At 39.7% G+C, this 27,988-nt stretch overlaps 1 protein-coding gene across 1 annotated transcript in view; it reads left to right on the top strand.

Annotated features, from left to right (window-relative positions):
- Nucleotides 1-27,988, top strand: part of LOC122805950 (ankyrin repeat domain-containing protein 11-like) — a 297,653-nt gene that overhangs the window by 167,381 nt on the left and 102,284 nt on the right. Inside the window, exon 10 of the mRNA XM_044076194.1 lies at nucleotides 14,392-14,454. Within this exon, the coding sequence (XP_043932129.1) occupies nucleotides 14,392-14,454 (63 nt within the window). The remainder of the gene's footprint in view (nucleotides 1-14,391; nucleotides 14,455-27,988) is intronic.

The following is a 27,988-nucleotide window of genomic DNA, read 5'->3' as shown; positions in this document are numbered from 1 at the left end:
TGATAGATACTTTAGAAGACCAAACACCAGAAAATGATATTTATCTAAATGGGAAAATAGTCTCCCTCTGGTGTCAAAGTACCTGTAGTCAACACAGGTAGACATGCCACTGGTTCTTGAGCCTCTGTTTCAGCTGTTATCCACTAGCTTAGCTCACACTTCTTTAAAGATGCAGATCGACTCAAAGCATACGGAGGTGGTTCTTAGTTTTTCATTTTTAGTGGTGATAATAACCCTTGCGAATTATGCTACAGAAGGTCTTTTCCCTTCCTGACAGGGTGGACACCATCCACCTGGATGTTGGCATGTCAGTAATATAAGTGTGGCATTGGTCTGCACAATCTTTAGTCATTTATTACTGCAGAGCAAGACTGATTGTAAGTCAGAGTACTGAGCATCCTTAGTCTCCTGTTTGACCTGTTTGTTTTTCAGTTATATAAATATAAGTTTCAGTTATATAAATATAAGATTGCCTATGTAATATGTGATAATTTAGTAAAGATGTTTATTGAAGAAAAAACAAACAAAAAAAAAACAAAAGAACCCCAGCGGGGAAAAATCTTATTTTATATTGTTTGGTTGTTGGTAATCAGTTTCCATGCAGTAGGGCTGGATATTCGTTTCTAAACTTAATAACTGCATTACCTGTAGAAGCAAATCCAACATCAGAACTTCTGCCATCAGTGTCAGTTTTTATTTTAAGGATGGAGCATGACATTACTTTCTGTCCTCATTGTGCTAAATTTAACCAGAAGACCATAAGGCAGACAACAACATTTCTCAGACACCATTTCAAAAGGATGTTTTTTTGTCCTGAGGCATCATGGCATTAGCCACATCATCTATGGATACTTAATTTAAAAAACACAGGAGCATCAGGGAGAGAGAGGGAATCCTTGGAGGCTGATGACATAAAGTCCAAAGGCTACCATAGGCTTGAGTATCACGTCCTAGAGGTGATTTTGCAAGAGCCAAGGCATTCAAGCCTTGGAAGTTCACCATCTTGCCAGACCTCTCACAAAACCTAGTGAGGTTGGCTCAAGATTTTGTGGTTTTGAAAGAGTCTGCACCCATCTGTGTCAGAGGTCCCTACTTCAATAAGAAAGAGGGAAGCATCCTATAAGAGGAAGAAGAATTCTTAGATTTTGTTTTTAGGTAAATGAGCTGGCATGTCTGGAACAGGTAACCTCCCCTGCTATATCCATGCAAGAGAGACAGAGGAGACCTTATCCTGTGCTTCCCCAACAGAGGATTTTTTCATTTGGATGCACCCTCAATATAATGAGGGATTTCTTGAAATGAGGGCTAAGGATTACTCTAGCTTTTTGACTTTCTGGAGCCCTTCATCCAGTTAAGTTACAATTCTTAGAGACAGTGCTTAAATATACAGTTGTGTCTAGAAAGGGAACTACATATATATATATATATATATATATATATTTTTTTTTTTAAACACTTGTGTTAGTAAAGAAAGAAAGAAAGTGGACAGAATGGGTGCATATGTGCAAATGCAGGGACAAGCTTTCTACAAAACCAGGGTCATTCGCATGGAACCTTGCCTAATAACTGCCTGTTTCAGGCTTCAGCCTTAGAGGAGGCAGACAACTCTGCAGTTTATGAAATCCTATTTAATACCTTATAAACAAGTATTGTTCTCTGGGGGGGGGGGGGGGGCTTTTCCACACACACAGTTCTTTCCTCAGAGAAGATGTTATTCCTGAATTCATATTTCAGCAAAGAGTTAGAAGGTCACACTGAAAAACCAATCAGAAAAAACTAAATGAAAATTCCAGCCAAGCTAGAACTTCCAATGAGTGACCTCCCAAATCTCCTGTAACAAATGCACATGGGATATATGCAAATGACCCTTATGAACATCAGGTGTTTCAGCTATATGGCGATTCTGATTGCCCATGACTTTTACATTTGAAGTATTTTTAATGGACAATTTCAGGCCAATAAAGCCAAATCCCACTAGCTATGGATATGCATATTTCGGCCTTATGACCTCGTCAGCATAGCATAAGCAGAGTGTTTGACTAAGCATAAGAAACACAGGGTTGTTATACCCAGCTGATGTCCAGTATCATTAGGGTGACTGCAAAATATCCCAACTAACAAATTAAAGCAAAGAGTTAGGTTACACTGAAAAACCATTCAGAAAAAACTAAATGAAAACTCCAGCCAAGCTAGAACTTCCAACTTGTAACAGAGGCACATGTTATAGGAGGTTTGGGAGGTCACTCATTGGAAGTTCTAGCTTGGCTGGAGTTTTCATTTAGTTTTTTTTTTCTGAATTCATATTTCACAAACATTGCACACTGAAATCTGATTGATTATTGCCAAGGAGTTCCACTAGAACACTGGGTACATGACCTCTGCGTTGCTGATGATGTACCCCCCGATAGGGCAGTACAGTTGTATGTGAGAAATAGATGGTGCCAGTATTTCCACCCCCTCCAGTGCCACATCTTGTGCTGCCATGTATTAAGAAAGACCTCTCATGGTGAATGGAAGAGGTGAACATTAACCTGGGATCCTACTCAAGCTAGGTCAGACCACACAGAAAGTCATTATAGTGTTTTCAGACATAGCCTGGGAGAAAACTGAGAATCGAAGGGATCTGGGACTGAGCTGCTAACGGAAGGCAGTAATTTTAACAGTAAAGTCATACAGATTGATTGGCAGCTGTGTGTCCTCAAGGATAAAATGGCAACAGTGTAGTCATCAACAAGCAGGGCAATTCTCTTGTATCGCTTAAGCAGACTTTACATGTAAACACTATGTTTAGCCCCGGAGTCAGGCCTGACCCTCTGGGCATGTTGTTTCACTTTACTAAAGAACATTCTGACAGACTTGTTGATTAGAAAAGAGGCAAAATTTCAGGACTGGAAGTTGAACAGCTATATATTTCTGAATTTGGTCCACAAGTAGTATGTGCCAATACAGGCATTTTGTTTCTTTACAAAACAATTGGCTCAGAGAATTTTGCACCAGGATACCAGCCACAATGACACGGGCTCCAGATGCCTTGTTGGTAAACCGGGCAGTTCTGTTTCTGTATGTATTTCCTCCAATTACGTTTTCCTCTGGGTAGTACAGGAGGTAAGAGGACAGAAATGCTACTCACAGTATCATTTTGGCTGATGCATTAGTATTTCTCCCTTCTACAAAACTATAGTAAGGATAGAGCTTCATGTCCTTCTATTAATGGTCATCTCTTCCACACTAGCCTCCTCTTCCTCTTCTGTCACATTTCACTTCGCCACAGTGTGCATGATCATAAGGCTCTCCTAACTCCTCCTCTGTTTCTATACCATATCCTTAAGATACTGCTCAGCCGGTAATGCCTCTATTCTTCTTAACTCTCACTACCTTTCTGCATCACTAAATTTCTGGTTATTTTCCTAACTGAAACAAACTTTCTATTTTTTCATGTACTATACCAGTCAGTGTCATACAATACACTACCTACCTACAATTTTTGTACACTATCTACTCATAGGCTATGTATGTGGAGAGTGCATCTATTATTGACTATAATGTTTTATCTTTATAGAATTGTCTGTGTAATGTATCTTGTAACAGCTTGTAACATAGTTTATATTTTTTCAGCTTATTTTTGTATAGTATTTCTCATGTCATTTATATTGTGTGGGATTGTACTGTATTTGTATTGTACTGTATGTGGAGCTTTTCTCCCCAGACCTCTGCTGAAAATGGGTTGTGTAGACCTGTCAAGACCACCCTGGCAAACAAATGTCAGATAAATAAAATTCATCTGTTGCAGTATTCTTAACATGAGGGAGGTCTCCACTGCATGCGACCCAGCATTGGCCAGTATACAAAAGTCTTTCACTACTGCAGGATGCTTGCTATGTTGCATGTAGGCTGCTGTAGTACATCAGCCATAAAAGTGATGTACGCATGGATCTACCGCAGAACTTCTCTGTCGCTAGACTGTACATCACCTTGAATGTTGGTCTGTTCGCCGAGCCATTTGCTGTTTTCTGCAAATTCTCAGATAAGTACTCTGTTGGGGAAATCTTTTTCTTTTATTGCTGTGTAGGGCAAAGGTTGATGTTATCAAAAAAAGGCAAATGCTAGTGTGGAAGAGAATTTCCACATAAGGATAGCCATCTACAATGTCTGTTCTGTCTAGGGCCTACCCACGATCACCATAAACTACAAAAAAATCCTTGCTTTGCCCCTCTCAGGATCACATCTTCCTGGGGTGCAGGATTCAGACAAATCTCATGAGAGTCTCTCTCACTCTTCAAAAGGCAATGGACCTCCAGTCGTATTTCATAAACCTTTTATCCCTTCACCACATTTCAGCAAGGGGGTTCTTCAGGGTTTTGGGTTTCATGGCATCCACTATTCCAATGCTCCCTCTTGCAAAACTTCACATGAGGAAACTACAGTGGTTTTTAAATTCCATTTGGATGCAGTGTTTGCACTCTCTAGACTTTCCAATTCCTCTCATCCCGTCTTAATAGGGAACTTCAATAGTGGATCCAAGAAGTGTCTGTAAATCCAGGACTCCCCTTACATCTCCTACCTCCAGTGCAAGAGCTGTTCACAGTTGCTTCAGATGTGGGATGGGGGGCAGTGTTCAGAAACTTGAAAGCTCTAGGGACATAGTCCCGCTCTCAACTAAGGGAACACTTCAGTCTAAGGGCGATGAGGGCACTACTGCTAGCACTTCAAACCTTCCACCCTCTCTTTCTCCCTGGACCTATAAAAGTGTTTACAGACAAAATGATGCTCCTGTGGTATGTCAACAAGCAGGGGGGGTACCAAATCCTACCTGTTTTGCAGGCTGGCACTCCAGGTTTGGGAGCTGGCAGCCAAATATAGGGTGACACTCCAGGCAGTGTACATCCCATCCAAGCAGAATTGAGTGGCAGCCACCTTGAGCAGGTCCTTAACAGTCTCATGAATGGATGCTTCAAAGGGATGAGTTTCTAGACCTTGTCCACCAGTGAGGTATTCCTCATGTAGATTTCTTTGCCTCCCCCGTGAACAGACAACTTACAAAATTTTGTGCAAGAGTGCCTAATCCTCTGGTCTGGAAGGTGGACACCCTTTCATTCTCTTGGAAGGGGATGTTTCTGTATGTGTTCCTTCCTCTTCCAATCATTCAGAAAGTCTTGCTCAAAGTTCAGCATGGCAAAGCAAAAATCTTGCTGGTGACTTCCTTTTGGCCAAGACAGCACTGGTTCCCCCTTCTCCTGCATATAGTCATGGGCAGTCACTAAAATTTACCTCATAGGATGGACATTCTGGGTCTATATTAGATACTCGAAGTTACTGAACTTCGAATACGATATGATCGACACCATATCATCAAAGTCCAGTAACATCGAATACCTAATAAAAACATTACAAAATGTCAGGCAACAAAACTACTTACTGTAAGTAGGGGGGCAAGCCCCCCTGCATGACCCACTTGGGGGGCTGCACCCCCCACACCCCCGCTACTTAAATATACCAGCTCCGAGACTGCACTACATTGAAGTAAATGGAAATCTCCCCTTAGGAAGATTTCCGTTTACCTCTTCAATGTTCTGCGGTTTCGCTGTTGAAGTGTCGACAATGTCAGATTCGACATTGTGAACATTCGCGGATCCAATCTAGACCCGGATCTTCTCACACAAGACAAAGGAACTCTGATCCATCCCCACTTGCTTACCCTTCAGGTGACTGTTTAATTCCTTTCAGATACCCGTTCTCATTCTCTTAGGGTTCTGCAGGAGGCCAGGAAACCCAATACCAGAAAATACTACCTAAGCAAGTGTAAGAGATTTTCGGTCTGGTGTCTCTCATGAAACCACGACCCACTAAAAGTGGAAATGCTTCTGGTTCTAACCTGTTTGTGTGAATTTCTCAATATCGGCTTGGCCATCTCTTCAGTGAAGGCCCATATGTCAGCTATTTCTGCCTGTATGCTTCTATCCCCCTCTCTAGCTAGCGAGTTTGAGACCATACAATTACTTAAAAGTGTCCATCACATTAGACTGCCCAGAAAACCTATTCCTCTACCCTGGGATCTTAATTTTGTGCTAGAAAAGCTGACTCTTCCCCCATTTGAGCTAGCTTCATTGGTGTCCTTGCTGTATAATTTCTGGAAAACTGTGCTGCTCCTAGCTATCACATCAGTCAGACGTGTCTGATCTCCAGGTCCTTATGGTCTCTCCCCTTTATGGTTTTCCATAAAGATTAGGGTGTCCTGGAGTACCAACCCTTCTTTAATGCCCAAGGTAGTTAATGAATTGCAATTCAACCAAGCCATTCCTTTACCTACCTTTCCTTCACAAATTCCTAGCGAGACTGTATTGCACACACTGGATGTGGATAGACAACTTAGATTTTATTAGACAAGACTAAAACCGTTGGGAGACAAAACGATGGTCTGATTTTCTATCATCCCAGGGCCCTGGGATTGCCTGTTTCCAAGCAAACTGTTTCTACTTGGATTTCTAAAGCTATTTCTGCTGTGTGAAACCTGGAAAAACCCTTGCCTATTCTATAAATGCCCATTCCACTAGGGCTGTAGCCTCCTCATGGGCCTTCTTCAAGATACTAGACACTAGCTGTATTCTCAAAGCAGCTACTTGGATTTCTGTTCATACCTTCACTAAACATTGCAAGTTGGATGGCATTTCTAAGTCCAGAGCAGGATTTGCCAGTACCATACTCCATGGGTTCCTGGAGAGCTCTACTGCCTCTTCCTCCACCCTCTGTTCATGAGCTTTTGTATTCTCCCTTGTTAAGAATACTGCAACAGATGAATAGAAGGACATACAATTGTTACTGTAAAATCTTACCATAATGATAGATGTCCTTCTCTTCTCTTTTGCAGTATTCCAGTCCCTTCCTCCTTCACCCTGGTGGTTTCCTTTCATTGGATGGCCAATACCCTAACCTACCTTTCTGAGGCTGGCTTTCTCAAGGGGGATTCAGTTCTCGGGTAGATGCATACATACGTCACTTTTATGGACAACGTATGACAGGTGCCTACATGTGATGTACCACACACCCTACAGTAGTGAAAGGCTTTTGTATACTGGCTGATGTTGGGTTGCCTGCAGTAGAGACCTCCTTCATGTTAAGAATACTGCAACACAGAAGAGAAGGACATCTATCGTTATGGTAAGATTTTACACAACTGTTCTTTCTGCTGTATCAATATATGAATTTCTTGACCTAAAACAAAGACATAGTTGTACATCCCAGTCTAAACACCCTAAAGCTCATAGTTTGGATAATCTAGCTCTTATCCTTTTTACTCAATTTTTCTGAGAACATACTTTCCGTCCTTTTTAAAGGAGGCTAGGAAACTCCCTACGAGGCAATCATACCTTGCAAAACTGAAGATTCTGTCTTTATCAGAGTGAGGGGCTGGACCCCAACTAGTCATTACTATCTGTGCTTTGTCTGCAGTTTCGGTGTGTACACCCTGGGAAACCCCTTTACTCCCTGGTACCAGATAATTGGTTCCTTAAGAGAATTTTACATCTGAGGCCCCTAACAAAATAATTTCTCCACCATGGAGCTTTAACTCTGTGTTAGAGAAGTTAAACTTGACACTTCTGTGGCCAGTTGCTGGTGCACCCCCACAAATACTTGACCTGAAAGACTGCCTTTTAAGTAAACATAGCCAATGTGCCAGCCAGAAAGATATCCAAACTGCACTTCCTCCTGGTCAGACCACTTCTCTTCATCCCAAATGACAAGTTAACCTTTTGTTGGGAGGGTGGCCTAATGGTTAAGGTGTTTGCCTTACAAACACAAGGTGCAGGGTTTGAGTCTCACAAGGGATAATTGGCTAGGCTTAAAATGGCTCACAAGGGCAGTTAGCTTAGTACTAACCTATGTTTCTACTTTTCATGCTCAAAAGTGGTAACAGAGGTTTCTCTGGATCAAGCCAGTACCCTCTCTGTGTTCTGTCCCATCTCTGAGTGAGAGGGAAAGAATTTTACCATGGATGTGCATAGGGGGCTAAGAGTTTACCTTTAAAGTATTTAAGAAGCAAAGGAGTCACAGCAACTGTCAATTGCCTTTGCTAAAGGCAAGGAGGCAGGCTGGTCTCTGAAGAGATAATTTCCAAATGGCTGTCTCACTGCATCTCATTCTTTTACTCTTTCAATGGCTAGACTTTATCAAGGCATGTAAAAACGGACTCCGAGTCACAGTAGCCATCGTTGCCTTACTTTGAGGGTTCATTGGTTCACAGGTAAGTACTGGGTCTGCTGCCATTGCAGGTCATTTTAAGTTTAGCCTGTGCTTGAAATAACCAATCTCATTTGGTTATAGATTGGCCTTAACCATCTCATGACTGATGATTGTATATTGCCCCTAATGAGAATAACTGGGATCATGCCATAGATGATTTGAGGGGACCCATGCATGGGGTAAAGCATTTAGAAGCTGCCTCTGTCCATTAGGAGCACTACGGGGGAATTCCTGGCATAAGTTTTCCATTTCCTATCCATATGTCTAAGTTGCGCTTGAAAATCGACAGAGATTAATTTTGTTTTATGTGAATGGGGAGTGTGTTCCACAGCAACATTATTCTCACTGAGCTATGCCTGTCACTACAAACCATTTTTCTTGATGTTGCAGAAGAGGTTTAAATCATTAGACTAAGTATTTCTGATGCTATTTGACTTACTGATGTGCAATAAATCTATCGGTAATTGGTTGGAGGATGCTTTGTATGCTAGGCACAGGTTACATCTTAGCAGTGTATAGGATACTGAGTATGGTGACAGGGCTTTGAGTCTGTCCATGTAGGGCATGTTGTTTAGGCCTTGTATCTTTTTAGTAGGGTATCTCTGTGGGCATTCCAGTTGTTGCATGTGTCTAGACAGATGCATGCCAAAGGGGGTATTCTATTCAAAGACTGGCCCAATGACAGTTGAATAAAGGGTAATAATGTTATCCCCAAATCTCTAGATCTAGACACAATCCCTTTGTTTATAAGCTGTGCAATATAAAAGGACTTTCATACAATACACATTTTTTTTCAAAAGTTAGGTTACCGTCTATACGTTTCCAAATCTTGTACAACTGGGTCAACTCTTAGTGGTATATTGTCAGTGCCCAATTGTTCAGCATCCATTCCATCTTGATAACACCTTCCTGTTCATGTTTCTACACTTTCTCCAAACAATGTAACCTGCTATTACCTTTCGTGAGAGAGCAGGATTTGCCATGGCCATATTACTGTATCTGTCACAGCATACCACAGGGGCTGCTACAAGACCACACTTTCTCAGGGTCAGCCACCTCGTAGTTCTTAACATTTAAGATTCCCAGAAATGATCAGTACAGCAGCAGCAAGTGGTGTGATGAACATAATACAACTGTGTTAGGGGTTTAATGTTATAGATGTCTGTATTTGCTCACTTTTGCTGTAATAGTGTCCTCCCTCCAATCCACTGTTCCCTTGCCTGTAACTATCCAGTCTTTGGGGTAGGTAGACAGTCATATTTTTTCTTACTGTCCCCTCACTGTTAAGCCTACAAGGCACTGCCCCTTCTCTGATTGACATGGAATTTAGGGAAAGAACTTTGAGGGCCCATTTGGTTGGACTCACATTTTTGGGGGCATATGCCACCTGACATTTCATGCTTTGGTTTGAGTCCACATGCCTTACGAAGACAGATGATTTTCTTACACTTGCATCCAATTGGGAAGGTGAAACCCTGTGGAAGTGTTGAATGTCAGGCCTTTTGTTACAGATGTTCCAAGCATTAATTGTACTGCAGCAGTGAACATACTGAAATATCTAGAGTTATAGCAAGTTCCTAACGCAACTATATTTTTCAGCACAATTCTGAACATATTTACTCAGAAGTACAGTGATGGCACAGAAGTTCTTTCTTTCAAATAATGTTTCTGCAGTTCAAAAAACATTCAGACCTGCACAGAGAACAGTAGCCTTCATACAGCTGTTCATTTCAGATGAAATTGAGCCTAGCCTAATCCATGCTTTGCCCTTTAAACCATCAAAAGAATTCGGTTAAAACATGAAGTGCCAAGCTTAACTCTCTCACCAACATTCTCGGATAAAATACCCTTAGTGGCCCACTTCCTTTAAGCATTAGTTCAAAAGCAATTGCTACAAAATTCCTACTACCAAATGTAGGATGAAAATTGTGTGTCTGTGTGTTTACCTTGAAATATTGAAGTACAAAAACACTGAATGGCAAAATATTGATACAAAAGGATCAAAACTCAAATAAACAAAAAAAAAAAAGAAACTCACTCGTGTTTTGTAGGGGGGCAAATTGCCCTGCACCTACCATGTGGGAGGCTGTACCCTTCATACCCCAGGTAATTATATATACCAAGTCTGAGATAATACAACAGTGTTGAAAGGAGTGGTAAAATTCCTACTCCTTGCTGATAAGTGACCTCCAACAGACTAATATTTACAGAAGTGATTAAGTTTTGGTCAGCTGTAAAATCGTTCAGTTATATGGAGCCTTTCCATATATGTGAAGAAGAAATTCATGTAATGGCAAAACCCTGAAACTTAACAAAACCATATGCTCAATCCAGTTTTTGTTTAATAATGCTACACTGATTAAAAACAGAGAATGTAAGATGATATAGTCATTTTATAGAACATTATGATACAGCGTAGTACAATCTGTAAACAAATCTGGGAAGAAGCAACAGCTTTTGATTCCATATTGCAGTTTTGAGTTCTGTAACTTCAGAGTCCACCAAAATTATAAAAAGACAAAAAGGGACTATTAAAACTTGGTCTTCTCCCCCTCTTTTCAAGAGGGGTGTGCCCTTACCCTTGATACAGTGGAACAAGACAACTTATTCCAAAGTGTGGCATGCACATGGGAAGTCTAATTTCACAGGTCAGTTCACTGTTCTGAGACCTGCAGTTACTGACCTCAGAATTTTAAGTGGGTGCTACAGAACATACCAGTGCATGGACAGCTGACTTCTGTTTGTACTCACTTTGCTCCCTCTCCCTCAGAAAAAGAATTGCTATAAATTCAATGCTAGTAGCTAAAGTACCATCCAACTTAGAATGATATTGCATGTTAATTTACTTGGCACCACTGCAACATAATACAATGTTTTTCTTTTATATCTCTAATAAAGTATTGTAGATAAAATCTGTATGGTGGAAGAAAGCATACAGCCTTCATTCACAATACTTCATTACACTGAATTTATTTTGTCACACTACAAACAAAATGTGCACTTCAGAAACCTGACAGAGCCAGCCCTTTTACTTATCTGCAGCCAATAGTCTAGGTTTCTAGAAAGAAGTTTGTACTTAACCTGAAACAGGTACTCTAGTTTTCTGAAAACCAGCTTATGCAATCAGCGTTAGTCCTAATTATAGTTTTACTTAAAGAACTATATTGCATTTCTTCTCCTTTTAGGAAAAAAATTTCTCCGCTGGAATGTCACTCCCGTCTGGAGTTAGATATGTCCAAGGGCATAGACTGCAGGGAGATGCCTTCAGTTTAGATCTAGTCCCAGTCTTCAGGGGTTAAAGAGTTAACGCATACAATTATAACAAAACACTGAAGTATTTTGACAAGTTCCATACTGTAATAGATGCACACTATCCTTCACTTACTGTTGGATGCATGGAAAGGACCAGAAATGATTCATAAAACAGACCTGTAGCAGTTTACTTCCTTAATGTGTAGAAAAGCAGTAGAATGTCTCACAGTATTGCTTTAAAAAGGCTCTTCAGACTGGACATCTTAAGAACTACAGATCCACCTAAAATCATTCTGGAAAGAATTTACATTGTATGAAGAAGAAAGATACAAAAACAGTCTCATTTTGGTAATAGAAAACCATGACAAGACCACAGAAAACCGCAGTTGTACTAGGTAAACCTTACAACATCCCATTGGTAAACAGATCTTTTACCAGTTACCACCATCACACACCTTGACTATTAACATTTTAAATGGTTACACTGGGACAGAAATATAGGGCATGAGATGTAATTGCTATAGTAATTGCTTTCCATTAAAGAGGCAACAAAATGATATCCTTGTTCATGGGCTTGGAGCACATCAGCAACATATAGTTATTGTGCTGCCACAGTAAAACTGTGTACATTACTAAGAATTTCATTGTATTCTGAGAAGTGTTTCTGATGTGCTTCTGTAACTGTAGCCATTAACTTGGTTCTGAATTTCAGTTAAACTGCTTATATATGTATTTTGTATTCATGTCCTGCTTTGGGCGTAGTCTTGAGGAACTGGCTGTGATTTATTGTACTAGTTTTCTTGTTCTGCAGTTAAAATAGCATTTTCGCAGAGCTAATCAGTTCTGCAGTTTGTATCTGAGGCTGTATTTTACGAATGGCTTCAATGGGATTTTCTAACATTGCATTTAACTCTTCTTTCTTGAGTTATTGAACTGTACAGCTTTTTCTCTGTATGTGCGCTAGAGATCTGTAAATATTTATGGGGAACATACTATTCAATTGCTCTCCCTACACGTTTTTGGAGACTAGTGCTGTGTTATACTAAGATGATCTTACTAGATTTCTGCATCCTCTTTCTTAAATTCATACAGTCACAGTCATGCAGACCATATAGGAGCTTAGGCATATAATTCAATGTACCCAACCCTTTGGTTTGCTGTTCTACAGTGGTGTTTCCTGCCTTTTCAAGATAGGCCATACAGGCTGTCCCATGTGGTGAATGTATGAACCCTCATTACATCTTCACTACTGACTGATGGTGACTATGGTCTTACTTTGATGTATAGGAAAAGCTTGCTCCAAAAATAAAGAAAGCATTATGTGAAGAACTTGCCCCATCACTGACTCCTATTAATTTGCTGATGAAGCTTAAGGTCTTTGATTTTTTTTTTCAAACAACTTTATTAAATTACCACTTAACATAGGTAAGCATACATTAAGATAGAAAACGAACCATATTAAAATTTTTTCCATTTACATACATTGTACGTCACATATCTTTTCTTTCCTTGTAACTCTCATCAATGCAACATTACATAAATTGTTGAATTCCTGCCTTCCCTTAAACCTCATTCCTCATCCTGAACATTATTCTGCATGTAGGATTTCCACAATTCCACTTATTTCTTTGCAGTTTTCTCCTTTCCTTTTCTAAAGATCCCTCTTCCAGCTCTTTTATAATAATCAGTATTTCAAGTACAGTTGGTTCAGACTTTGATTTTAATTTTCTTAGAATTGCTTATCTGGTAGCTAACAGAATTAAGCTTAAGACCTTACTATGTCTAGACAAGTCAGATCCTGTGTCCCAGCTCAAAAGAATCGTTTGCTTAGTTACAGACATTTGCTCACCCAGCATTTCTATTAGAGTACTCTGGAGGGAATTTTTAAAATCTGCCACTCATTACACTCCCAAAACTTATGTTCCTAGTTGCTTGTTTTTTCCTCATGACACCTCCAACATTTGTATATATCTGAGGAAGAATGATTTGATGTCTGCTTGATGTATAAAAATACCTATGCAAAGATTTCCAATCACAGGTCCTAAACCTTATGGACTTTGCATACTTGGGAGAGATATACATGTCCTTCCATTGTTCCCTTGTAATTTGCTTTTTCAGTCCGTCTTCCCAGTCTTTTCTAACCTTCTCTGATTCTTTCGTTATCGTGCAGTATTTTATATGCCCTACTAATTATCCCCTTTTAATAGAAGCTTGTGTTCTACAGCAGGTCTTTTACCTGGGATTCCCCCATCTGTTTTTCTTTGCCTATACTCTGAAACCAATCCCTTGTAGTTTGGAGCCAGTGTTTGAGGATGTTTTTTTGTTTTACAAGGGTGAACAAAATCGAATAGGGTAGGGTCTTTTGTGGCACAAAAAGCGAAGCATAAGCAAGTGCTTTCTCAGGGAATTTAAACATCACGCAACAATGAAACTGAACACCCATAAAAGGAGTTGTGGGGATGTGGGTTGTGGTGCTGTCAGCCATTGTCTGATGGTGATGAATCTCCAGCTTTGTCTGCATTCCTGTGACACAGCCGCAGATGTACACAAAACAAAGTGGAAGGTAGATAACTACCCTTCCCCGTTTATTTTATAATGTTATATATCCTGGTCACTTTAGTGCTGCTCTATGATTCTCATCCCCCTTTCAATGAAGGAGAGCAGCGTGGTAGATATGTAGTTTCTTTCAGATGAAATTGTCTTGAGTGAGGTGGAATCCCCTGACGATACTGTTGAATGCTTTTTATCTTCAGTGGGCTGACTTCACACCTGTATAATTTATTTACTTTTTTGTACTGCCCACCAGTCTCTCTTAAATTTGAGTGTAAGATTTTTGAATTGAACTTAGTTTCTGACTTACTAAACGCATTTTACCTTGTTTTCCTCTATTGAAATATTAAGAATGACAGTGAACACTCATCTGAAACTGAAGGATCTTCCAAACACAGAGAAGATAATTTGAAGGTAGGTTTATTGGTTTGTCTGAATGGCAGGGAATTGCTCAGGAAGTAATGTTAATGGATTGTGTAGTTGAATGCACTTTGGTTTGTAATGTCCTTTTCTTGTTCAGCATTATGGTCATGTTAATATGTGCAATAACTCTACTGGAAGGCTGGATGGGGCTCCACTGGAGCTATGAAATCGAAGAGTCTTAATTATAACGTATGTCCTTTTAAAATGAGCAAATACAACCTTGTGCTTTACCTGTTCAATTTAAGTTTTCCCCACATCCAGTTCACTTCATTGTAGTACCAAATGCCATTAATTCAGTACAGTCACCAGAGATCTGTGGGAGGTCCACTTTTGATGTGCCGTAATTGTAGCTGATTGGAAGGCAGATGGCGCAGCTAATGCTAATGTTGCCAAGCTGAACACAGTGCATTGGAAGCTGCAGACATGAATGAGTTAAAACAAGTATTGTTTCCATTTTAGTTTATAGGATTCATAGGGGCTGCAAGGCAGTTTATTCTCGTGACTTTTAATGCCTTGCCTGTACTTACCTTCTGGTTGTATTCCCCTTTCACAAAGAGAGTTAGGTCAGTTAATTCAGGTGAATTTTTGGGTAACCTATATGATCACCATGTTCTGTTTGAAGGATGAAGTCATACTGCTTAATCATTAACCTTATGGAGAAATGTCTTCCAGAGATGGGGGAGGTGCCGCCTTTCCATCAAGTTCTAATCCTCTGCTAGTGAAGGTGTAGGTCCCTAGTTATGGTATTTTGTGGAACTATTACACTTGCAGAGATGCAGGAAATTTAATACAGCATTGGTCTAATGGCATGGTAGACAAAGCACAAATTACCCATCAGGAGTCTGTAAGATATTGATTAAAGGGATACAGCTTCTACCTCAGGGTATGTCAGCCCATAATCATCTTTGTTAGGAACATTTGGGGGTTCTGTAGTTATTGGATATGTATTGTCTGGTACATACTGATGGGGGGGCATTATACTCTAATTGGCCTAATGAACTCTGAATCTAAAGGAACAATAACTTTTTTTAGATCTGGATGTTGTACCATTGGTTGTCAGTTATGCTGAGTAGAAGGACTTGACTACAGTTGGTATATGATGATTGAACGAGAGGGAACTGCCAGTTCAGGTTCTGTCTCTCTGATTATATTTTCAGTTTGTAGTGAGGTATTGTCTATGCTGTGTGCTAAGGGTAGGAGTTTATCAAATGCAACAATGCTGCCTTTTTCTTGCTTAATTTGAGCCAATTTTCAGTGCACCAGCCTTTCTGAAGGTACAAGTGTCAGAGGGTTCTTGACACTAACACCCAGTTTGCAGTCATCTGCAGACTTGGTTAATCAGAGGTTCTGGTTCCTGGTCAATAATCAGAGAAGTAAATGCTGAAAAGGAGAGGTCCCAACACATAACCATGGGGGGACTGCACTTTACGCTCTCAGGTGGAGTGCCTGCGTCACCAACTAAATGGATTCTATCCTTTCACGAGCTTGCTTATCTATCTTACCATTTGGGGATCTACTTTTAAAAGATTTACATTTCTTACTATGCCCCCTTACTTGGGAGCCACATCGGGTATAATGTCAAACATCTTGGGCAGTTCAAGATATGTTATAAGAACTGCATCACCATTGTCTACAGCCTGAGTGACACTGGAAGAAATGTAACTAAATTTAATAGACAAGATCTCCATTTGATGAAACCAAACTGTGGGCAGTCAAACTTATTATATTTTTGGTATCATAATTGATGAAGTCAGTTATAAATTTACATTCCATAGCTTTGCATATCAAGCTTATTGGGCTGATGGGCCTATAATTGCAAAGGTTCTTGGTAAGCCAGCAGCAGTGGAGAGGCATCACTACCATGGTGCACTATAATTCGAGAACAAATTCTTTAAGCAGGCTTAAGTTAAACAGTTTGAGGAATGAGTTAATAAGGTCATGTCTGGCACTATTTATTCAACATCCAGGCATGTTGTCAGATCACATTGAAGAGGTGTGTTGTCTTTAATGGCAGTTTCAGGGCATGTTTCTTGTTGATAATATGGGGTGTAAGCGATTGAGATATTTGGAGTTTGTATAGATGTTTCAGGGATAAAATTAGCACTGAATTTAGCTGGTTTTATTGGCAGTGTCCTTTGGGTTGGATTATGGGAGTCCATTTGGAATACATTCTGAGCATTGTTGGATATTCTTTAGTTTCCTCATGTAATTGGAGTAATTTATATTTTTTCTGTTCTAATGGTGTCAACAAATAACTTAAGTTCATGGGTTGCTTTACTAGTCCTAATAGAGGTTTTCAATTTCCTAGTAATATTTTTGATGGATTGCTGGTTTTGAGATCATTTTTTAATTTTCTAAGTTAAGAACCTTGAGCCAGGGGACATGCTGGTGTGGGTTTGAAGACAATCACGTTTAACACTGAGGATCCTCCTTATTTTTCACTAGTCAGCACATAGTACTTCTTTCTGAGAAGCTGCCATTCTCTGGGATGTGAGCATCTACTGCCATCTATAAAAGAGTGCCCAGCCCTTATCCTATTTTTTTTCTACCTCTCACATTTCAGATCTTGGTCCTGATCAATGTCGATGAAATGTTTTCTTTGTCTAGAAGCAGAACTATTGTATGCCATATAGCCATCAGATTACCAGGTAGCACCCATACCTGGATTACATGTATTTGGTCAGAGAGGAGCACAATGTAAAGCACTACTGCAAGTGCCAGTGATTCAACCTTGTCCCTCTCGCCAGATGCTGGAGAGAGAAATATCTGGCCTACTTCATTACCAGGAGGACTGTGGCAGTAGAAAATCCATTGTTTAACAATTGAGAGATCACTGCAAGTGTACCTGCATAGCCCTAGATCACAGCCAGAGCATTGCCTCATGGCTAGGAGGGTTAAGCCATAGCCCTACTCTCGTAGGGGTAAGTACATTATTAAAATGGTCTTCTGGTCCCTTCTGGTACTTTTTATAAAGAAAACGTAAAATAGCAAACATTTTTCATTTTCATGCATTATTCATAATATGTTTCTTTTTAACAGTTCTTATTCATTCCAGGATTACATAAATTGCTCAGTTCCTGCTTTCCTTTAAACCTTACTTGTCCTCCTGAATGTTATTCTACATGCTTTGTTCCCACAAATTCCATTTCTTTTCATGTAGTATGCTCCTTCCCTTTTCTGAAGACCCCATCTCCAGTTCTTTTATATCCTTTATAATATACAGTACTCTGTTACAGTTTTTATTTATTTTACATTTGTTAACCGGGATGGTCCGACTGGATACATGTCCTTTTTCAGCGGAGGCCCGGGGAGAAAAGCTCCAACAGAGTTACATTGATAATTAGGTACAGTAAATGAGCTGAAAGAACTTAACAAAAACATAGGCTATTTACATACAAGTACAAGACTGCCATTACTATTTCTGAGATTACTACAAATGTAACATTAATAACATATTAGCAAGGACGGTAAGCAGTATAATGACATAGAGTTAGACAGGATACATATTTATTTATCACAGTATACAAAGTACTTATCTTAGCTAGTTGTTTATGTTTTAGTTAATGGCATAGAGCTAGTCTGGGTTTGAGCAAGGACATAGCCAGTGTGACTTGAAGTGGAGTTTTAGACTATTTTTGAATTGACTTAGAGAAGTTGCAAGCATGATGTTATTTGGGAGAGAGTTCCATATTTTACCAGTGGTGTTGGCAAATAGCGCGTCACCACCTAGGTTGAGAGATTTAGTTGTTTGGACAAGGAGTCTGTTTGCTGAGCGAAGGCAGCTTAGATTGGAGTAGGGAGTCATTAAGTTTTTAGTGCTGGGGTATTCTCAGGTTGTTTAAGGATTTTGAAGGCCTCTATGAGTTGGGACTGGTGAAGAAGGTGTGGGAATTCTATCCATCCAAGCTTTTTCAGGTTAGTACAGTGGTGTGTTCTGTAGGGTAGGCCTGTAACGAACCTGGCAATGTGATTATAGCAGTATGAGAGCTTGGCCAGATCAGATTTGTTAAGGTGAGTGAGGACAGGAGAGGTATATAGTAGGGTAGAGAGAAGGTGTGAACGGGCTGTGGCTGCCCTGGCATTCGGGGTAAGGAAGGCTTTAATTCTATATAGGGTCCCAAGTTTCTTGTTGACTGACTTAATGGCTTGGTTGATATGTATATCAAATCTGAGTTTATTGTCAATGTTTACTCCTAATAGCTTTGTATAGGTGTCTGTGGAGATGATGGTCCCATTATTGGATTTTATATTGAAGTTTTCAGTCTGAGATCTATTGGTTGGGTAAAAGAGAAGTAACTTGGTTTTGTTTGGATTTAAGATCAGGAGATGGTTGGCAAGCCAGTTTTCGACTTTGGTGAAGCTATGTTGGGTGGTAGTTAGTAGATTTGCAAGAGAGGCATTGGAACATATTATAGTAGAGTCATCTGCATATTGAATGCAGGTGGCTTCAGGGATGACTGTTTGGATGTCGTTTATAAAGACTGAAAAGAGGAGAGGTCCTAATATGGAACCTTGAGGAACTCCTATGGTATTTGGTAGTAGGCAGGAGAGCTTGTTTTGCCACATTACTGCTTGTCTCCCAGTGAGGTAAGCTTGAAACCAGTCAAGGGCTGGAGTATCTAGATACAGGGTTTTTAAAGTATATAGAAGTAACTGATGGTTTACCATATCGAAGGCTTTCGATAGGTCCAGGAAGAGCGCGGAGGATATTTTTTTATTATTACGGTTAAGATTAATGTTTTCAGTAAAAGAGAGGAGGGCAGTGGTTGTACTATGATGGGGTCTGAATCCATGTTTAGAGTCTGTGAGTAGTTTATTTTGGGTTAGATAGAGCATTAGTTGGTTGTGCATGCACTTTTCCATAATTTTGGCAAGTGGTGATAGTATGGCTATAGGTCTATAGTTGGATAGTTCTGTGGATGAACCTCCTTTTGTGGAGTGGAATAACATAGGATATTTTCCAAATTGAGGGGATTGAGTCCTCTGTTATGGTTCTGTTAATTAGGATTGAGATAGGGTAGGCTACGACATCTGCAGCAATTTGCAGGTATTCAGCCGGCAGAAGATCGGCTGAAAGGGTGGTTGGCTTCAGTTTTTTCAAAAGGGATCTGATAAAGGATGTGGACACTGGCTGAAAGTTAAAAGAGAGTGGTGAGTCGGGTATAGTGTTTATAGAAGTGTGGGGAGGAGAAAGTTGGTTAGCTAATGACTGGATGGTTTCTGTGAAGAAAGTATTGAATGAATTGGCTATATCTTCTTGGCTCTTGTCAGATAATGTTCCTGGGGTCGGAGTAGTGGATTTGCCTGGTTGGAGAAGTTTATTTATGCCTGCCCAGTACTTTTGAGGGTTATTCTCATGTTTATGTTGCAGATTGTAGAAGTAATTTTTCTTATCTAGTATGATGGCTTTTTTAGTCTCATTTCTAAGTTGTTGGAATTTGATACGATCTAGGGGTAGTTTGGTAGTGCGCCATTTATCCCACGCTTTGTCTCTAGTTGTTATTTTGGTTTTGGTGTCTGTTAGCCAGGGTGCTAGTTGAGTTTTAATTCTTATTGAGCGTTTAGGGGCATGCAAGTCAAGTATAGTAAGGAATGAATTGTTAAATGATGACACTGCCTCATCAAGGGGAAGGAACTTTAGTTTTGTCCAGTTACATGATTTGAGTTCAAGTTGAAATTTAGTTGGGTCAAAGTTTTTCTTGGATCTGATAGACCTATAAATAGGTAAGCTTGTACAATTAATTTTGTCTTTCATGATGTATGTGAGCAGGTGATCACTAAGATCATTAGGGAGAGTTCCAGACATATACTTCTGGGGATGACTGTTGGTGAGTATCCAGTCTAGTATACTCTCTTTTTTGTTGGTTTAGAATTTGATTTTTATCACTATTTGGCAACTAATAGCATTGAACGTAGTAAGACTTTACCATGTCTGTGCAATTCAGATCCTGTATCAGAGATCAAAATAATAATTTCCTTATTTATAATCATTAGTTTCTCCCCAAGGTTTCTGACAAAATACTCTGTAGGGATCTTTTTTTTAAAGATTGTAAACTCATTACATTCCTAAAAATGTGTTCATAGTAACCTCTCTTGTTCCCATCACGTCTCCAGCATTTGCTATGTACCTGAGGAAAAATTCTCTGAAGTCTGATTGAAGTATAAAAATAGCTATACAAATACTTCCAAAAAAATCCTAAACCTTCTTGAATTTGTTTACTTAAGAGCCATGCAGATGCAGTCTTATTGTTCTTTAGTACATTGCCTTCCCTTTCCAGTCTCGTCTAACTGCCCTGACTGATTCTTATGGTAATCATTGAAGTATTTTATATGCCCTACCAATTGTTACTTTTTGCATCGGCTGCTGTTCTGGGCTCTATTAAAAACTCTTTTTTTTGTGTTGGTCATGCACTTGGCATTGCCCTATGCCTTTCTTATCTATATCCTTATCAATCCCTGGTAACCTGCTGTCCAAACTTCTGTTTGGCTTCAACATTACCTTTACCTCTGTTATTTGCTCCCAGTACCTCGGTACTTTTGCTAATTCTGTCCAGTAAATTCAACCCATTTGCCTATTTTCTATACCTCTACTTGCAGTCATTCTTGTTGGTAAAATCTCATTTCTCTATTCCTGTGTTTAATTCTTGGTATACTTTCTACTATTTTATAAATATAATATTATGTATGTTATTGTTATTCTGTTTAAGTACCAGTTTCCGAAATCCTGCTCTATCCTTACTTCTCAAACTCCTCCACTGTTTCATCACAATCCCTTTTCACTGTGATTTATGACCTCCTGTGTGTGTTATGTATATGGGCTTTTAATTCTGCTGCTCTAAAGTATCCCTTCAAATCAGATAATTCTAAATCCTCTTGTTCTGAGGCAGAATTAACTTAGCCCAATGCAACTCTTGTCCTTTTTCCTCCCAAATAAATTCTTTCAACTTTTATTTATGGTTCACAGTGTCTCCTCTGGTTGAAAAAATATATTCCTAACCTGCATATAAAACTAAAGGGGCTAGAAATATTTTCAATGTTTTTATCTTAATGTTCATACCCAAAAGAGCTTCCAACTTTTGTATCATCTAATATTCCCTTCCAACATTTCCTTACCTGCCTGTTAGAAAAATATGTAATAGTAATATGCATGCTTAGTGCATTCGAGATTTAAAAGGGTTAATACATTTATTCTGTTCACACTGCACGAATCTGCATAGCCATTAGAAACTTGACAAGAAGCATTCTATTTCTGCTAATGTCATGAAAATAATAAGTATGATTTCATTTCTGCTAATGTCATGAAAATAAAGAAGTAATTTATTTCTGCTAATGTCATGAAACTTAAAGGGATATTAATTTCTGCTTATACCATGAGAAAACGTGCAGCTGCTAGAAGCTATTGATAGAGAAAACAATAGATGCTTGAAAGTTTAAACCGTAGTCAGCATTACTTGTACTAAAGCTAGAAATGTACCTTGAATCTAGACAAAATGTAACACCTGTATTAGAACAGTGCAATAGAAGAATTGAAATGTTGAAATGGACTGACATAAGCCCAAGGCCAGGTTTTTCTCAAAATGTTTTGCAGAACAGCAGATAATTTAACTTGGTCAGCAATAAGTCTAGCAACATTTTCTGTAGAAAGCTGTGTCTAACTACGTCCGCAATAGAATGGTAACATTTTCTGTGTGACAGGAAGAGAACTATATAAGAATAACATACTAATCACTAATGATTCAGACAAATCCTGTACCTACATGCTTTGTCTCCTTGCTGCAAGTAATAAAGGGTGCCTTGCTTGAACCTAACATGAATTGGTCTTTGAAGTTTTTTCCTTTGACAGATTGGTCCTTCTGACTGGAAACCTCTCTTCACCTTGGATCAGACTGGCCAGGTGGTTGAAACCATACGGGGAAGAAACCAAATCGGTGGTTCTTATCTGAAAAGCCCTCCGACTGAATTGTCGTTCAAAAGAGGCCAGCCACTTTCTGATCTGTGACTGAAGGACGGGTCTCCATGAACTGGTGATCAATCACGTGGGCTCAGGTAAGGTGAATCTACTTTTTTCTGTTTTCTGTTTTAGATCAGGGACTAGATATGTATTGTTTTTGTTAGACTGTATTTTTCTTACAAGTCAGGGACAAAAAAGATTACTGTCTTGTCATAGATCAGGAGAAACAGAAAAGGTAGGCAGTCATTCTGAAGAGACTATAACAAAAATCCGTGGTACCACATTAAAAAATTAAAAGACATTAAGTAACGATAAAAGGGTAGAACAAAATGGGTAATAATTGCACAAAAAGACCCCAAAATCCACTGTTAACAGAAGACGCAAAATACATGCAAACTTGTCAAACAGCTCAAAACTGATTCCAAAGGTCGGATAAAAAAGCAACATAAATTAGGAATTCCTCAGGCACACAGGTGGATTGAGGAAGTAAACTACAGGGAACAAAAGAACAAAAATTCAAAAGCAATATTTTAGATAAGGAGGACAATAACTTAGTAATAGCATCAGCACCTTGGCTTCCCTTACCAGAATATGAAGCAAGTGAACAGGTTAGTCCACCCCCATGATATCCTGTGGTCACTGAAAATAGAGACATTATGAAAATAAAACTCCCGTCGAGACCAGGTCTCGAACAAAGGCAGGTAACTCAAATGAAGGCATCGAGTTATGGCAAATGGTTAAAAATTCACGATCTATAAGTGAAGAAGAAGAAATATGTCCGCTTATAGAAGTGTACCCATCCCTCAGGCAGGTCAAGACAATCAGGACCCAAATATTTTAGTGTATAGACCTTGGACTCCGGAAGACATTCGGAAAGCCACTGAGGGGGATCCCCCATCCAAAGGTTAATTTTAGAAAATTCTCAGATAATTTACAAGGAATGAGGCTGAGTTATAATTTAAATGGAGAAGAGGTAGAATAGGTAGTTAGACAAATTGTAGGGTCAGATTGGTATATGATTAGTGGGAAATGGAATCCCTGTGACGCTGAGCAAAGACCCCTCCCACATAGCAGCTCAGAAATGGACACCAGAGTAAAAGGTCTTACAGACTGCATCTCTGAAAAATGGAAACCTAGGGCAGACTGGACTTGCATTAATTAATGCATCCAACAAGAAAGTGAAACTATTGACCGGTATTATGCCAGGCTTTTAGAGTGTTTTAATAACCACTGTGGAATGCAGGTTCCTAAAGATCAAACACAAGATTCCTCATATGAACAGCAGTTAAAGAATGCATTTTTAAAGGGCAGTATTGCACCTATAAGCAGTTTTATTACAAAACACATGGTAGATCATCGTACAAGCAGGTTACAGTCATTACTTGAATATGCTAGGCATGCCGAAAGGCATTTTAATAGCAAAAAGAAAAAGAAAGCTCAAGTATTTTCTGTAGAAGATGGAGCAGAAGTTTACGTAGTACAGTCTGGGAAAAAGGGCAAGAAAAATGCACAGGGAAACAATCAACTGATCAACGATCAGAGGACTTTGAAGGGCGAAAGAAAAGGGGAGAATGTTTTAAATGCGGTAAAAAGGGACACTTGGCAAAGGATTGCAGGAAAAATAAGGCAACAACTGAAGACAAGGAGGGTGAGGACTGACTATATGGTAGTCAGGAATCACTAGAAGGGGCTAGCAAAGAAGGGACAAGTGAGAATTTGATAGAGGGAGTAGAGGAAGTGCAGGAAGTTAGTGACAATGAAGAAAATGAAATATTAGACCTAGCTTTATTGAGCTTGGAGCTGTATTTAGCAGACACAAAACCAGAAGTTACACTTTTGGTAGAAGGGAGGGAAGTCAAATTCTTATGTGACTCGGGGGCATCACGAACCCTGAGACATCCCTCCAAACTGCCAGAAAACACAGAGACACCTGATTACATACTGGTCAAAGCAGCTAATGGACAGCTGTATCGGGAGCCTCTCTCCCGTGGCATCGCAATAACTGATCCAGTTTCAGGATTGACACAAAAAAGCAAAATTGTTGTTTCTGCAAAATGCCCAGTAAACCTCTTGGGCAGAGACCTCATGCAGCTATTTGGTATAGCAGTAGTCCCAACCATGCAGGGTATGGAAGCACAGTGACAAATTGATAACTTTGCAGTGCAATCGGAGGGTGAAATTTTTATTGGTACAGCCAGGACTTGGTTACGACTGGTCCAGGGACTGTGACCGAAGAGTTAATGAATGTAGCAGTCAGCAAATTCCCCTCCCTTGACATTGATAAGCAAGTGTTATATTATACAATAATAACACTGTACCCTGTATTATTGTAATACACCAGGACCTGATAAGGAATATGAGCAAGAATTGTTTAAGAATCATGCAAACAGATTGATATTGCGTAACCTGTACTGAGACACAGAAGGGAATAGTGTTGCCAGCTGTTCATTGCCCCAGGAGTTCTTTGCACTTTATAAATCTAATCGATTACCACATGTTAGCTTAACCAAGAACAGAAATATAGAATGGGCAGACCTAGGAGAAAGTCATGAGATGGGAGAAACAGACAGAACTAGAACTGTCAGAACAGGGAATACAAATACAGAAGTTGAATTGGATAACTCAGACTAACCCAGCTGTGCACTTGCAGTCTGGTGAGGACAGCTGATTGACACTCCTGTTAAAGGAGGAAGAAAATGCCTTACAAAATATACCAGCGACTCTCTGGTCAACAGGAAAATCAGATGTAGGACTTATTCGTACAGCGGGATCAGTTACTATCACACCATAGTCAGCATTTAGACCACAAAAGAGACAGTATCCCTTAAGAAAAGATGCAGAGGCAGGGATAAAGCCTATTATAGCAGCCTTGCTTAAAGGAGGGATACTAGTAGAATCTCCCGATTCACCATGCAACACACCCTTATTTCCAGTCAAAAAAAAAAAAATGGAGAATGGCGTATGGTCCATGATTTACAAGCTGTAATTGATGCAGTAATACCAAGGGCACCCACGGTGTCAGACCCACATACCCTGTTGAATGATTTAAAACCTCAACAGAAGTATTTTTCTGTGGTAGACATTAGCAATGCGTTCTTTTCAATACCGATACACCCTGACAGCCAGTATTGGTTTGCATTCACATTTCAAGGGAAAAGGTATACATATACGCTTTTACCACAGGGGTATTGTGAAAGTCCAATGATATTCTCACAAGAAATGGCAAGCAACTTGGTGGGATTCACCCCCACCAAGAGGCAGTTAAATTTTACTTTATGTTGATGACATCTTGCTTGCAGCCCCCACCCAGCAGGATTGTAGAGAAGATACCATAGCACTTCTATGATTTTTAGCCGCTGAAGGACATAAGGTAAAATAAAAGTAAACTACAACTTTGGAAAAAGCAAATTAAATACCTGGGATATGTAATATCCAAGGAAGGCAGAATATTAGATGAGGACAGAAAGGTAGCAATTTTGCAAGCACCAAAACCCACTACCAAGAAGGAAATTATGTCCTTACTGGGTACAACTAATTTTTGCCGGAGCTGGATTCCAAACTATGCTTTGGAATCTGCACCGTTGACTGACCTTATATATAAGAAGCCTATGGCAGCACAGGATTTGTTACAATGGACACCAGAAGCAGAATCTGCTTTCTGCAAACTGAAGCAGTTAATAGCGTCCTCATTAGTTCTGGGATTGCAGAACTATCATAAATGTTTTTTCCAAACTGTAGATTGTAAGCAGGGTTACATGGCATCAGTACTAACACAACAGCATGGGGATAAGCAACGCCCCATTGCTTACTATTCATCACAACTAGACCCAGTGGCACGATCCTTATCCCACTGTGTACAAGCAGTAGTTGCAGCTGCAATGGCAGTACAAGCTTCAGCCTCAGTAGTCTTATTCCACCCTCTCACTTTGAGAGTACCTCATGCAGTCGCAATTATTTTACTACAAGAAAAGCTGGCATATCTTTCCCCTGCTAGGCATCTTTCCTGTATGACTGCATTGTTGAGCCAACCTCACATGACAATTGAGCGATGCACAACTTTGAACCCTTCTACTCTGCTCCCGACCCCTGCAGACGGCACACCTCACCGCTGCCTACAGGTGATTGATCAAAAGACACTACCTAGAAAAGATCTCATGGATGTCCCCTTGGATGATGCCGAGGTGACACTACGTGGATGGCTCATGCAAAAGGGGTCCTGCAGGACAGAACCTAGTAGGATATGCAGTAGTTTCTGATACTGAGATTATAGAAGCAAAACCTTTACCACACAACTTATCTGCGCAGGCAGCAGAATTGATTGCCCTGACACGGGCATGTACCTTAGCAAAGGGTAAATGTGTAAACATTTTTACTGACAGCCAGTACGCTTTTTCTACTGTACATGTTTTTGCGCAACAGTGGAAAAAACGAGGAATGATAACATCTACTGGCAAACCTATAAATCATGCACAGTTTATTTTAGAATCCATTCAGTTACCTCAGAAAAGTAGCCATTTGTAAATGCACAGCTCACACCAAGCAACAATATAGGATTTCAAAAGGTAATACGAGAGCTGATACAGCTGCAAAACAAGCAGCCACAGAAGTGTTTCTTTTAAATGAGGAACTACAACCCTCTGAGATTTTAGACTTAGATATGTTAAAAATAATGCAGACACTCACTACGCAAGCTGAAAAACAACGATGGGTAAAACGAGGAGCAATTCTCAAAAAGGGGCTGTACATCTCTAGAGAAGGGAAACCAATACTACCATCTAATTTGTTTAGATATGCAGCTTTGTTGAGCCATGGGCAGTGCCATGTCTCAACAGGGGGGATGGTACAGCTGGTGAACCAGGTGTTCAGAACATACGGATTTACAAACTACTCTAAAAAAATTTTGTTTGACGTGTCAGATTTGTAACAAACATCACGTGCAGGGGGGCGATAAAGCCCAAGCAAGGGAGTTTCCCTATACCACCATATCCATTTCACACTATCTGTATGGATTTCATAGAATTAAACAAATGTGAAAATAAGAAGTATTGTCTTGTCATTGCAGATATGTTTTCCAGGTGGGTGGAAGCCTTTCCAACCAAAAATCCAGATGCAGCCACGGTGGCAAAAGTACTTGTCAAGGAAATCATCCCTAGATTTGGCATTCCGGAAAGGATCTACAGTGACAATGGTACACACTTTGTAAATCAAACCATACAGCAGTTAAAGCATTTTGGTATTTCTTTAAAAAATCATTGTGCATACCATCCACAATAATCAGGGCTAGATGAAAGGCATAATGGTATATTAAAAAACAAATTGAGAAAATTGATAGCCGAGACAGGGAAAAACTGGTTATACTGTTTACCCCTGGCACTGTTGAGCATGAGAACTGTCCCTACAGCAAAAGGATTGACTCCTTTTGAAAAGTTATTTGGAAGGGCTTTTACTATACACCCCAGTGGAAACTTCTCATGTCATCAGACCAGGAAGCTGATTTTACACTAGCTGAATATATGAGGAAATTAATGAATTCTAAACATCTGTTGCAGTCAAATTCTGTTTCAGATAGAAAAC

The sequence above is a fragment of the Protopterus annectens genome, chromosome 7.part0 (genome assembly GCF_019279795.1).
Source record: "Protopterus annectens isolate FY-2018-M chromosome 7.part0, PAN1.0, whole genome shotgun sequence".
In the NCBI taxonomy this organism is placed as follows: Eukaryota; Metazoa; Chordata; order Ceratodontiformes; family Protopteridae; genus Protopterus; species Protopterus annectens.
Note: the sequence above shows the minus strand (reverse complement) of the source record. Positions and strands in the feature narration are given on the sequence as shown.